Source organism: Pleurodeles waltl, chromosome 3_1 (assembly GCF_031143425.1).
Source record: "Pleurodeles waltl isolate 20211129_DDA chromosome 3_1, aPleWal1.hap1.20221129, whole genome shotgun sequence".
NCBI classification, from domain to species: Eukaryota; Metazoa; Chordata; class Amphibia; order Caudata; family Salamandridae; genus Pleurodeles; species Pleurodeles waltl.
Genome location: NC_090440.1, coordinates 161,859,269 through 161,874,115, shown reverse-complemented (window position 1 = coordinate 161,874,115; position 14,847 = coordinate 161,859,269). Strand labels below are relative to the sequence as shown.

Sequence of the window (14,847 nt, the reverse complement as noted above, 5' to 3'; positions counted from 1 at the left end):
CCAGTGGGGGGTTTTCAGTGTTTTCCAATGTTTTCAAAAATCGTAAAACTTAGTAGTTATCAGTGTTTATCTTTTTTGCACCATAAAAAACCATAGGTATGGTGTTTTACCAGTGCTTTTAAAAAATATAGCTTTTATTTTCTCCCTTTGCACAATGCTATTGTCAATTCCTGTTTTTGTACCTTATCCTCGAATTTGTTCTTCCAAGTAACTTTTCATTATGTTCCTCACCTCACTGCCTCCTCACTTTTCCCAGCAGTCAAACACCAATCTGTAGCAGTCCATTCCCACCCAGTGTCCAAGTTGTGCATGAATGCTGATATGTTTGCAATTCCTTAAGGAGGAATTGCAGCCGATAAATGGTTAATGGTTAGCATTTAACACACCTTTCTGCTACTGTGTTCTTCAAAGATGGACAGAATGAAGAATCTGAACGTGTAACATGTGATCTATGACATGTGATATATATTGCATGATGCTCATATCTCTGTTATTGTAAGACAGTAAGAGAGTCACAATGGCCTGTTCTTTCCCTTGAGATACCGACAAATGAATGGGCTAATAAATGTGATAATCTGAGCCTGTTCTTGCTCTACATTAATGCTGAGGAATTAATGTGACTACTATGTGCTACAGGGTCTTTGGTGAAAGGAAATTCTTCTGATGTATAAAGAGGAAGAAGAGGTAGTAAAGAAACTTCATGATCAGTAGGATGTCTTGAGTAAATTGCCTGTGCGTTTCATCCCATGAGTGAAGATAAATTTATGTTATTGGGCCATAGGCATGGGTTTTGTTATGTTGATCTGAAAATCAATACAGGGACCACTGAGAACTGATTTGTACCATGCAGGTAAGCCTTTGTTTAAATCAGTGCAGTGACTACTCTTTAGAGCATTCACTGTTGTGGTGTATTTTCTATCATAGTGAAAGGAACTAGCACACCTCTACAATTAGAGTAAATACATTGACATCGTTTCTATAGGTGATTTTGTCAAGAGTCAAGTCTTGTGTCTGCACCACAGGTTTCAAGCTCCATTTTGACATGGAGGTAGTACGACCACAAATGTAATTTGGTGATCTGGGGCTGAATCAGGAAGATGTTCCCTCTATTTAATTATGCAGATGCAGAATTAGTCCCTGCACATGTTTTTTCCTCAAATTGTGCGGTCTGCAGCAGATATTTGGAAACACAGAGCTGGGTGTGTCACCTAATTATTCAGAGTCTGTCTGTAGCTCCCAGATTTTCTGTGTTAATGTATGTGCTGTAGGTAGCTCTGTTTCAGCAAAACCAGTGACTGTGCCTCTTCTGGGCCTCAGCATGGTTCCTCAAGTAATTTACGAGATCCCTCTGTATAAGGAGATACAGCTCCTAAATGCATGTTTTTTAGACCATCACTATGTAAAACTAGGAACAGGAGCATAGGGTGCAGGACAATGATTCTAGAGGTGTCTGTATGCACAGTGATCTTTGTTGACAGCCTTGATACCTGAGCTTTCGGAAAGGAAAGCTTAGTACCGCTGTCAGTGAAGGTGAGGAGGACAAAGCTTTGCTTGCCCTTACTAAGACCGTGCTGCTCAGAACTCAGCAGTGAACCTGCTAACCACTCCACAGCAACATGCACTGAAGAGTGAGCTAAATCCATAGGGGTTGAGCCATGTTCCCAAATAGGTGTGGACGTGGCTTCAAAGACTTTGCAGACGGTCGAAAGGGCCAATTTGGTGACTTTTCAGTGGGTCATAGCAGGAACTCCCATAACAGAAAACTGCCTATAGGAAGAGGCAGGAAAATCTGGTGTTCTCTGGTTTCTACTAAAAAGGTAAGGTTCCCTTTGATAGTGTTTTATTTATTACAATTGGTTTTAACTGAAAGTTGGAACCCTCCTCATGCTCAATTTCTATACCTGTTGAGACGGTCGCATCTCTCCTTGGTGGAAAAGATAGTCATCTTCTTAGGTCTGGCTACAGGAAGTTTTAGTTGTCTGCCGTAATACACGTCATCAACATACCCAAATACACAGAGTGAGGGCTTTGGTTCAATCTATTTCAGCCACTATTGTTTGAAGTGTCGGTTCCTTTTGCCCTGCCCACACGCATCTTTGAAATACTTTGCTTGCCAAGCTAAATGACAGCTGAAAGGAAGGCAATAGCACCACTGACTGACCAACTCAGCGCATTGGGGGATGCAAATTAATCCTGGAGTAGTTGTTTTTCTGACAGTGCGTGGTAAGAGCTGTTCATAGACATGAAATAAAGATCTGGTGCTCCTGCTGGGGAAAGCTTCAACATAAGGACACTGGCAAAATGCCTCACATGCAGTTGTTGGCTACATGCACAATACAGCTACCCTGATAGTCACTTTCAAAAGACAAAACGGTATTGCAACTATTTTGGTTCTTTTGTTGCTTGCACATACATTTCGTATTGCAGATGTACTTTTCAGTACGATGCAGATGTGAAAATAAATATCTCTGGAACTGACAATGGCTGAAACATTACGATTTTCTATGTACCAGGATTTGGGATCTCAGTTTATTTAGAACCCCAAGAATAATTCATAACCTCCTGCTTACGAGCAGGATTACAGCCCCAGGAACAGATACCAACGTCACGGATTTTTGAGTTGGGAAACCTTTGAATGGGGAATAATATGTGTTATTTGTGTGTTACCAGTAATAGGTGGCGACGAGGAACTAACAGTCGTAAACGTGCCCCAAGTATACAACATGAACAATTCTAGGAATTCAAGTTAGACTAATTGCTCTGCTTGGTCTTGCATGTGAAATCACACCATCAGAGAACTTTCCCAATTCCGCACGAGTCCACACATAGCACTCGAGCCTACATTAGCATAAGGTATTCACAGTGTACTTACCTGTGCGTGCAGGCGCCTTGAACTGCTGGTAGCCGGACGGTAGGCGTTGTTGCCTCTTTCCTGACGTGCTCTGCACTGAAAGGCATGCCGAAAACCCACCGAAAGCTGCTCACAAGAGAGCTCCTGAATTAAACGGGCTTAGCCAAACCCTCCATTCAGCTGTTCGAGGCAAACAACAGTACGCGTTTGTTTCACTTGAAGTAAAACGAGGGAAACAGCGCAAGGGACGGTGGCTCGCGAACAGAAACGTCTCCACGAATAACTTGCCATATCTTTAACTTTTTACTGCTGAAAGTTCTCTTTTTATTCCGTTTTCTCTATTCCGACATGAGAAGAATTTCAATGAGCTCTGAAGTCTTTTAACATGCAAAGTGACGAGTGAGCTGTAAATTGTAGCCGAGTTGGGCAGGGCGCTATTGGTAGTCAGCACATGCTCAAAGAATGTGGCCGGGAAGCCTGTTGTGGTAGGTAAAGAGTACCTTCGTACCTTTTTCATTACCCATCTTCACCTGTTTGCACCCGGCGCACCTTTTTAAAGGTGTGCCCTTGCAAGCAGGAATAGAGCATCCCCTTTGTAATGCAGGCCCTGGTGGCTATGGCACAAATAGAAGGCAGTTCCCTAGAGAAATGTCTTCTAGATTCAAGCGGTGCCACACATCACCCAATTCAAGAACACAACGCAATAAAAATTACAAATCAATTTAGAAATATCAAGATAATCTTAACATGCAAAAATACACACAAATTGTTCAAATCAGATAAGGAACACAAGAGATATAGATTTAAAAAGTTTTAAGGAAAAAAGTGCCAAGAAAACACAAACCTCCACTGAATATAACGTTCAAGGTAGACCATGAACTAGGCACGATTCTCATGATAACCACAACGGAGCAGGGTCGGGTGAGCCTGATGGATCACACAGATCAAAGTTTTCACTTTGGGACTTTGTTACTTTTCTAGTTCCCAAAATCCTTTAGGGCGAGACAAGAAGCTGAAGCATGTGAATGTCCTTTGAAGTCAGATATAGTACAGTCGAGATCCCACTGACTCCTTGCTTTTGGAGCCAAACGCTCTGAGTGGTACAAAGCAGACTCGTTGCTGTTTGGATCGCTTTGGCACTGGGGTAGCTTTGTCACCCCACAAAAGTTTTACCTTTTGACTTAATCACTTTTTTGAAAGACAAAGTCATCTAGCGTGGCAAGAGTGGAGGCTGTAGCTTGGGAGGGCTCCATGAGGCTGGATACCGCTAATGAACGGTCCGGCTATATCTTTTCAATTCCCCCAAAAAGCTCTGTGTAGGACAAACGTAGACGTTCTGCCCACCAAATGTGCTTACTGTCTTAGGTTGCCTCAATACCCAAATCTAAGAAGTTTCTTGTTGTTCAGAAAGCGTCCATGGGACAGCAACAGAGGCCACCCATTTGACACTTAGAGAATAGTTCCATTACCTGGTACCAGTCAGCCACAGGAGATCATTCAATCATCTTTAACCAGTGGTCATGCAGAATCTTTTTTCTTCTTCCAGATGTCTTGATATGTCCAGAAATGTATGAGGAGGTGGTGTTGAGATGCCATGCTTATCTTGTGGACTAGCCAATGACTGGAAAACACCATGGACCTAACGCTGGCAACGTTCCTACTTATTCAGCACTTTCTTTTTCAACTTAGTGTAAACCTTTATAGAGGCCCTCATTCAAATTGGCACTTGTCTTCTGCCCCATGAACGAGCCTGGCATTCCCTTTCAGGCACAGTCCTGTTGAAATGAGGGAACAGCTCATCCCTGTGTGCTAGAACTAGCTTCACATCCAGCTGGGAACACAGATGAATGTCTGAGGAGGCTCTCAGAACGAATGATTTCAGATCCTGGACACCCATGTTGGTTCTCCACTTCAAAGGAAGAACAGCTGTAACAGTCTTGATGGCATCTGTTCATGTCCCCTCTCAGATAGCATGTCTGTGATAGTAGGTCGCAGCTAATACCACTTTAGCCTCATGGCTACCAGAGTCAGCTCTATTTACCTCCAGGAGGCCAATCCTTAAGCCCTATTTGGGGAAGTAGATTACACTCTTGAGAGTGGGGCTACCAGGCAATTTGGGTTTGTATAATAACTTGTCATGCTATTGTGAGATATTGGGTTGCTGGTTGAGGGAGCTGAAACCCTATACAAGCAGCAACTAGAGATCTTATCAGGGGGAAACACAAGCAAACCCCAAACCCACTAGTGCGTAATCTTGATGCCGTGGACCTGGTCCAAGTCACAAGATTGCATCGACTGCAATAGAGTGCAGGTCAGATACAGGACTGAGTTCAGTCTGCTGAAAAGTACCTGGGGTCTGGGTGTCTAGATGCGAAGTCCTTGCATCAAGCTGCACGAGCCAGAGTTGATAAGCTGTCAATGAAAAGCTGCAATAAAAGGTCCCGGGTTAAGATGCGTCGCACAGCGCCAGAGTTGATGGCTGTCAATGAACAACTGCAATGTGAGGCCCTGCTTCATGAAGTCCTGCGTCGTTGTCGAAGAAGCTAGTTGGGCTTGCAGTGACTTGCACTGATATGCGTCTGTGCAGGGGATAAGATAAGCAGCACTGGTTTCTTTGGGTTCTGGGTCCACACAGGCAGCTGGATTCAGCAGGGCAGCTCTTTGCAGCAGAAGACTCCTGGTGCAGCAACAGCAGGCCTTGAGCAGTAAGGAGTCCTTGGTCAGCAGAAGAGAGCTTGGGCAGCAGGGCAGACTTCATATGCTGGGCAATCCTTCCCTGCAAAGTCCACAGGTCCAGAAGTGATCTAGAGTTGGGTCTGAGAGTCCATTACTTATACCCGGTGCCCACCTTGAAGAGAGAGAAGCTTCTGGAACCCTCCCGAATACAGAGATGTCTGGAATTTCCCGCTCCCTGTCTACCCCCAGCTTGTCGGGGAGCACAAAAAACTAGTGTGGAACTCTTTGTAAGTGTGCTGAGGCAGAGTATTTCTGATGGGCATGTGTGATAGGTGACAACTTCGCCTCTTATCAACTCAGAGATGGTCTATTCTGTCAACACCTATTTCACCTTTGTCTCATGGTCTGGGAGTAATACATAAAGACCAACTGCCAGATACACCTAGTCATGTGACCCAGGGTACAGCCTGCCGGCACCAAATAGTTGGGACAAGAAAAGGCTTACTTTCTAAAAGCAGCATTTACAGAATTGTGGCTTAATATCAGGCTTTAACACTAAAGAGGATTCTAAAATACAATCCTGTAGCCCCCAAACACAACATTCCTACCTGCTCCCAATTTAAACTTATCACTTATTATATGTAATAAGGTAACCCAATGTTATCCTATGGGAAAGGTATGCCTTGAAGTAGTGGACCAGGACATGTAAAACTCAAAAGTGCATGGCCAACATTATAACTGCACTGCACCCTGACCTCTGGGCTGTGTAGTACCTGCCCTGCAGGTATCTTACATGTTTTAAACAAGCATTTGTAATGCAATAGGTCTCGCATTTACTTGAGTTGGCATTGTAAATACATAACTAGACTTTTTTTTGCTACATTAACTGGTCAACCCTGTTCTTTCTGGAAACACAATGCACTTTTGTCTAGTGGAAGCTTGGAGTCATCATAAGGTAGTGCACAGGATTAATATGTCTGCTGCAAAGAACGTGTACTAGGCAAAAAGTGCATGTAATGTAAAAATGTCAAAATAACTCTGGCAATTTATGTTCTTTCTAGAGAGAGAACGTATTTTGGTCTCTGTTGTGGGGTGAGATGCGATTGCGAGTTGCTTACATTCCTGTCGAATTAGCATTGAGCAGTTGAAGCAATCCTAAATGCTACACAGGAGCCTCCCACAGTTTGGTTTTCAGGACACCAGGAAGATATGCTAAATCGGCCAATTTCATTAACTGTTTTTGCAACAAAAAATAAAAGAAGACCGTCTATACTGGAACTGAGGCCCAGCTATGGCAGCTCCTCCGGAGTGACTGAGGGGAAGGTGGTGAGCACCCACTGACACAGACCCGGTGCCGCAGGTCAACAACTACCCCAATGTCACAGTAGAGAGGAGCAGTAATGCCACTGTTTCACTTGCCTTGCTCGCATTCCCTCAGAAACGCCGGACAAATGGAAAGGTTGCAGCCTTGGAGCGCCACGGGGCACGAAGGGGGGTAACAAAACAGAACCTCGACCTAAAAATAAAAGAAAGCAGTCCAGAAACCATGTGTAAAACATGCTGCGTATATTAACAGTATTTGGCCAGTGCTCTCGAGGAGGGTTAAACACCGGAAAAGGTATGATGTATGCATGTATGCATGCCTTTGACAAATGAAATCAAGGGAATTTTGAAAGGCAAACCCACAAATAAATGAAAGTGATGGGTGCAAGATGGGCATGGTTGAAGCCCACAAAATAGACGACAACAGGTCGGAAGCGCTTGTGTGTTCCACCTAAAAATGTTTAGCCATGGCAAAAGGTTTATTTTGTCAGGTTGAAGTGGCAGTTTAACATTCCACACACAGGCTTCAATGGCAGGGCTAAGACATGTTTGCCAGTCTACTTAAGTGGGTGGCACAATCAGTACCTGGGGTACATGTATTACCTCTTTCATATGGGCTTACAAGTAAATTAAATGTGCCAATTGGGTGTAAGCCAATTTTATTGTGTTTTACAGGAGAGAGTCCAAGTACTTTAGCACAGGTTAGCAGTGGTAAAGTGCACAGAGTCCTAAAAGTCAACAAAAATGGCTTCAGAAAACAGGAGAGAAAAGGCAAAAAGTTTGGGGATGACCCTGCAGATAGAGTCAAGTCTGTTATGTCATGCTATGTTATGTTATACTAGGCAATGGTGTGTTATGTTATGTTATCTTGTGTTATGTTTATTTTTAATGTGTACTTACACCTAGGAAAGTAACCAGATGCTGTAGAAAGTGTGAACTGACTTGTATCAGTGGAGCCTAGTTAAACAGTCAGGTTTTCAGTTTCTTTATGAATTCTAGGAGGGAGCTGGTGGCTCTGAAGTGGAGGGGGAGCTCCCATGCCTTTCAAAATTTGAATAAGTAACCCCACTCCATCCAGTCAAAGGCCTTTTCAGCATGTTGTGAAACCACTAGTTTATTTTCATTGTCAAGACGTACTTGCTACAACACATGTGCTAGTGTCCTTAAGTGGATTGGTATGAAACCAACTTGGTCTGTGTGTATCAAGTTTGGGCACACTCCTTTCAATTTGTGAAGTAATACTTTTTCTAAAATCATGGGATCTACATTAAGTAGGTAATTGGGTCTATAACTCAACAGCTACATGGATCTTTGTCTGGTTTAAGGATATCAGCTTTTAAGGCGTTATAAACCTCAGGTAGCAAATAGGATTTATTGATTTTTGTAGAATTCAGCTGGGTAGCCGTCCATTGCCAGAGCCTTGATGAAAGGGAGTTAATCAATAACCTGCCCAATTTTATGTTCTGTTATAACTTCACATAGGCTTGCAGCATCTTCTAGGGCCATCTTGGGTAAGACAACCTGAGAGAGAAAGTCATCCTCCTCTTATTGGGCTTCAAGGCACTCTACCATGGCCAAGTTCTTATAAAACCCACCAAAAGCAGATAAAATATCTATAAGTAAAACACAGTCTTTTCTGCTAGTGGAGTGTATAGTTAGTTGAGTTCAGACTTCTTTTGTAATAGCTCCTTAAGTTTGTCTTGGAAATGTTGGCGTATTGGGTTGTAAGTAGAATTACCTCTCATAGTTAGAGCTTTTTTTTTGAAGTTTTATATAGTGCAAACTTGACCCGAAAGTGCTGGAACAATTTACATGAGCACCAGTTACATTACAAAGGTCACATTCATTTTTAGGCACAGGAGATTAAGTGATTTGACCAGAATAACAGGATGTTGACACAAAGCTGAGACTCAAACCTGGGTTCCCAGTTCCAAAGTTGGCAGCTCTGGCCGTAACGCCACATCCTCACTTAGCCACAAGCCATATCCTCTCCTTACTGCAAGCTTTCTGGGTAGCAAGCGCTTGTTGCCTCCTAATAGTCTGGTCCGACATCAGTTTTACTCTTACTTAGACTTTTCCCTTCTCCCATAAGATATGAGGGGAGTTCACTGAGAGTCAGTTCTCTTCTAGACATTGCTTCAGTAGTCCCTGCACTTTACACTTAGCATCAGGTACCTTGAATCTAGGGGTACTGAACTGCCACTGTCCTAATGAGGTGAAGAAATATCTAGTAATAATCGTATTTGTATTGCACCATGATCTGAAGTGCCATTTGGTACAATTTCCACTTCTGTTACAGTTTGCAAAAAGGTGTCTGTTTCCAAATAAAAGTCTATTCTAGTCCATGTACCATGTACACAAAAATTGAAAGCATAATGCGAGTAGTGGGATTGGTCAATAGTCATGGATCCATTAGTCTGTAGTCGGTCACAAATGTTTTGAACATGTGTCTGTCTCTATGGCTGGGTGTCCCATGGTGGTCAGATTTATCTAGTATGAGGTCCAGGACAAGGTACCAGGCTTCATCCAGAAGCACTTTGGTACTGGACACTGGGATTCATATTCTGTCTAGCACCTGGGACAGTTGGGTGGTTTTCATCCCTGATCGAGACATAGATGGAGCCTTAGATCAGTGTATGATGTTGGGCAGTGGGCTTAATTCGTATGTAATGGCCCTCTGGATTCAACCACGTATGAAGTACTCTCATTGGTAATCTTTTGTGAATCAGAATAGCTTCCCCCTTTTATGATAAGGTTTTTCCAATGGGGTTGCATCATCAGGCCTAGATTTACCGCAGTCATGATATTCTATTCCAACCTAGTCTCTTCGTAAGTTCCCGCTTTCCATTTGGAAATAATGTGTCTCCTTAATCAAAGACATGTCCCGTCGGGATCTATGAAGGAGTGATAATATTTTCTTATGCTGAATGCTGTGAGTGAGTGAGACATTTTACATTGACTGAGAGAATCACCAGATCTCTTGTGACTTACATAAAGGTGCTCTGCAACAGTTCAATACAGTAGAAATAATATGTCAGATGGAATGGTAGTATCAGATAGGATGGTTTACTGTGGGCGTAATTAGGCTAGTGTAGTCGGTGCATAGTATTGGCACCAAAAGATACTGATTTTACATAGTGTGGTCACAATTGTATCCTCTAAAATTGACCAGAGTTGTTAACTGCATAAAAGTATCCATTCTTTGTCCAAAAGACCCGTGTCTGTGGAAGATATGTGATTCTCAGGAGGGAACCGCAAGCGTTACTGGTAAACCCACTGTTACTTGGTGGTAAAGTAGTCATCTACAGAAAAAAACATGCTTTGCATTATGCCATTGTGAAACTGCAATTGGCAAGTCGGAGTGTTGCATGACCTCAATGGGGCACCCTAAGTGACAGGGTTGATAATAATTGGAAAGTCACCTGTTTGCTTCAATTTGCCTTGGACCCTTCCCCCAGATACAACCTTATATAGGATATGGGACGTTCAACAAAACATGTTTTCCCCAATCAAACCCTGAGCCCTCACCATACTGTAGTACTGCCTGTCGGTTTGCCACCAGTGCCACATATCCCTGTGTTGTACCGATCTGTCATAAGACCGACTCATTCCATCTCTGCCCTTCAGTGGGGCCTGATGACAATACATAATATGGATGTTTGTTTCAGTTCGACTTCAAAGGTAATCAGGTAATCTGGACATATCTCTAGCTGCCACCAACCAGTCTCTGCGTTTGGGTCCAATCGACTACTTCTTAGTACCTTCTTCAAGCCTTATTCTATTGTGCTGATGAGACTGATTTATCTCATCTGTGCTGTTTCTTAGTCAGTGATGCATCTCTATTGGTTGTGCTGTATCCATGTCCACAGGAGCCAAAGTAACCAAGAACAGTTTAAGTTGGCCAGGGTGATCAAATTCTTTTGTGCAGTAATCTTTAGTGACCAGCATTGTAGCCAGTGGCTGGATCCAGCAGGCCAAAGTGGATGTCAATTTGTTTCAACCAGAGTCTCAAGGACAGAAAGCGCTTCAATTTCAGCAAGGTCTTACAGGAAAATTCTTGATTAAAATGACTTTTATGACCCTCATATATAAAAAGAATTTGTTACTTGGCTTTCTTAATCACATTCCATGCTTACTGATGACATAGAAAGCAGATGATTACCTGCCTTGGAGTGCCTTTGTTGGGGTTGGTCTGAATTCGGATTGTGGGCCCTTTGCATTTCCAGGGGCGGGTACAGCTCTAGCTTGATGATTTCGGGAATAACCTGAAGCATAAAACCCATGTGGTCATCTCCTCTATCTTCCCAGGAACACCTGAAAAACGTAGGTTATCCCGCCTGTTTCTGTCCTCCAGATCCATACATTTTGCTTGCATGTAGTAATGGACTTGTTCCCAGTCTGTTGTGGCTGTTAACTTTTGTTCAATACTTGCCAGCCTTTTCTCAGTCACATTCAGGCATGAGTTGAAGGCTAATAGGTGTGAATGTATGGAGACAATTTCTGTTGAGGTTTTGGAGGTGTTTTTTTAAATGGATGAGGTGGAAGATTGCATTGCCAATAGTTCTTTAATGATGGTTTTTATTGTTGAGTCCTGCATAACTTTACTCGTTCTTATGGTTGTTTCTGCTACTTTCCCCTAACTGCCTCTTTAAATGAGTTGGTGGGCGGGTCTCAACATCAGGACATTGAGTGCTAGTATTTCAGGAAATGTTTCTTTGCACTGCCTAGAGTAAGAACTGCTTCTAATTCAGAGACTATGGCACTGAGAAGCTACAAGAGAATCAATAAATAAAAAGTCCACCTGGGGGTGCTTTCATGGGGCCAGATGTAGCCAGTATAGATCTCATTCAGTCCAGGAAGCGTTCACATCTTGGACTCTCAGGCTCTGTTTCGGATTTTATGGTTTGGAAGCTACGTATGGTACCTTTCTGTGTCTGTGTAGATTCTGGCACTTACTGTCAAGCGGTCGTATCACTGGCCTTACTCTACCCGATTAATGTAGACAGAATTCTCACGTTGGGTGAACCTGTTTCACTTGTGGCTTCCCCAACCCCCACCTGGTGTCTATGAGGTCTTCATAGTGGAAATGTTGGATATCAGACAGACTGCTTCAAAGTGTAAGGTCATTTATTACATACCACAGCACTCTATTGGGGCCTCCACATCTGTTTACTGCAACAGTTTAGCCAACTACGCAGTCCATTGTACAGATAGCATCCATTCTTTGTCCCAATCAAAGTTTTTTAAGGTTGCAGTTAAGGCATGACACAATGGAGTGAGTTGCTTCCCTCAAAAAATACCACGCCAGTTCAAGGACACCAGCCTTCTCTCTGTAACCATGACCCCCACCAGGCCCTGTCTGTGCACAGTTACCATTATAGCTATAGCCAATCTTCACCACTGCTGTTCTGGGCTAGGGAGAGTCCAAGCCTCACAATTATAGTCTTATTGTTTCAGGGCCTGCGCTCTCTGCGAATACACACCTACTAGCCACTTGCTAACAGGGCTTCATGCTGATTCATGCCTCACCTCCATCAGGATACTTCTTGTTCAGTTCCTGAGACTGCCACACTTCTTTCAGGGTCGGACTTGATATCTCCAGTGTCACTTAGTGAATGTTATTGCCAGTACAAAGGGTAACCCAAGCATAGCTCTAAGAAGGCGCCATCATCTACTTCGACAGCTAGCTCTGCCCCCGGAAAACTAGTTTGAATCAACATTGCTCTCGGACACCACACAGTACACTTTTCAAAAGTTGCTTTTTCACTAATCTACTTTCGTCATGGAATTATATCTTTGTAACCGCTGAAAAACAACTCTGAATTATTTCCCTGCCATTTCCCGATGCTGAGTGATGAAAAATATTTTTTATTCACAATCAGGCCTGTTCCTGGAAAATGTAATTTGGGTTACACAAGCAACTTTTTTGATATACAACTGTTCGCATTTTCTTCATTTTTAGTATGCCCCATTTTATGTATATGTTTAAATAATCAGCCTTGTAAGCTTAGAAAACACACTTCGGGTGAATTAGGTAATATATAAAAGTAGGATTCCTATATGGCAAAACACTCTTCCTTGCAATGTGTCACAGCTATGGTTTTCAACTACAGCCAGCTAGAGTAGAATGGTCTTCTCTGCAGTGATATACTTTAGCCATACGTGTGCGTGGTGTAAGCATACACTGTGGTATGGTACCTAGATACTGACTGACAAAATTATAGTGTCCTAAATATCATTTAATTAAATTCTCCAACCAATAGATTGATATTTTTGTGAACAATACTTAAGTCACAATACTTAGGTGATATTTTTGGTATTGATATTCTGACATAAGATAGAGCCCACACAGTAGCCCAGATATGACATTTAACTTATATAGCAGTATCACTAGAAAGTTAATAAGCCAACTGTTGAAACTCTCAATAGAATGTCAGTGTATTGTTGCCAAAGGTGTCCTTAACATATCACATCGATTTGCACCTGCAAATATTTTTGCCTATTTCACAACTGCAGTGGTCACTGTGTAGTTGTAGTTAGGTCACGGTTTCAAGAGGAAGAGCAGCTTTTGTTTTGATAATAATGTTCCTGCTGAAGGCTTCACAAAACGTGTTTAAAAAAGTTCACCACACTCAACTTCTTCCAGGAAAGTTTAGTACCCATTTGTCAACCGGGGGCCAAGACAAATGAGGGATGCAAAAGGTTGATTTCAAATGTTAATTACCTTAGGACATTTTGGGAAGTGATACAGAAAAAAATGGCTGAATGGAATTACACCAAATGTGGCAGAAAATTTGAACATTTGTATACAGAGAGTCTGCGCTTAATTGTTTGGTGTATATCTGGTCAACTGTTTTTGAGAAATTCACATTTAAAGGCATGCTCTGGTGGTCACAAAGGGGTTAAAGAAAATATATTTTTGGATTGTTCCTGTACAGATATGTTCTAATTAGCCATTGTAATGGGGATTAGTCAATCCTGATTGGCTATCCACAACCTCAACAATATGCTGTGGCACCATTAGATAACTCTAGGCTATGGTCCCGGTGTCCTGAAAAAGAAAATATATAAGGAGGCAAGGTGAGCCTACCTTCACACTCAGGGGCATGTGGGAGAGTCCCAGAGGGACCACCTCCCCTGATTGTCCGGTAAAAACATAGAAATGTCTTAGTAGTCAATACAGGACTCTGGGACATGGTTCCCACTAAAATGAATTATGGGGACTGCTAGGTTCTGAAGTTCACAAAAACCGGCACATATAAAGGATAATAAAAGATGTTTGTGGTACCAATGCTAATTTTAGGAAATACGGTGATTTCCAAAGTGATTTCCCCTTTGAAAAATGCAGACCCTACTGGGATTTGATGGACCGTGTTTGGAAGGAAACTATTTTCCTTTATGCTTTCCTCATAGAGGTTATATGGATGTGTCCATCAACTAAAATGATGGCACATTTTCCAAATGTTTGCACTAGCTTCCTCAACCATGAAAGAAGAAAGTCTGATATTCAGTATAAACCATGTACTTCCATGTACTTCCAAAAGCAGCAATCTGCCTCTTGATGCCCCAGTGTTCTACTGTAGCTTGACCAGAGTGTTTCTAATGAACAACTAGACTGCTAACACTGTATTTACGACAAAACAGTGGCACAACACCGGATGCCATATTGGTGGAATTGAAGCAGTAAAGCATTTTCTTTAGAAATGAACAAAATGAGAGGGTTCGCTATGTCATAGAAATGTTGGCTAGTGCTCTTTAAAAGCTACAATGAGTACACATTTTCTATCTGTTCTCAAATATCTTCTACATCCATTTAAGTACAGCATTGTGACATGCAGAGTGAAACAAGTACTTCCAACACCAGCAGGAATCTGTCAGTTAACTTCCTAGTAATCAACTACAGTTTCCAGTGATCTAATAAACAACTACAGCGCTAACATTCTGAATTGTAAGTATGATAAAAGTGTGACACACCAACGCCATCTTGACGGAATCAA

General features: G+C 42.4%; 1 protein-coding gene across 2 annotated transcripts in view; it reads right to left on the bottom strand.

Moving 5' to 3' along the window:
• Positions 1-14,847, bottom strand: part of ACSBG1 (acyl-CoA synthetase bubblegum family member 1) — a 450,391-nt gene that overhangs the window by 430,107 nt on the left and 5,437 nt on the right. Inside the window, exon 1 of one of the 2 annotated variants that reach the window (XM_069222049.1) lies at positions 2,873-3,148. The exons of the other annotated variant lie outside the window; for it this stretch is intronic. Within the exon in view, the coding sequence (XP_069078150.1) occupies positions 2,873-2,958 (86 nt within the window). The 5' untranslated portion in view covers positions 2,959-3,148. Of the gene's footprint in view, positions 1-2,872; positions 3,149-14,847 lie in introns of those variants that run through there. 2 annotated transcript variants of the gene reach the window in all.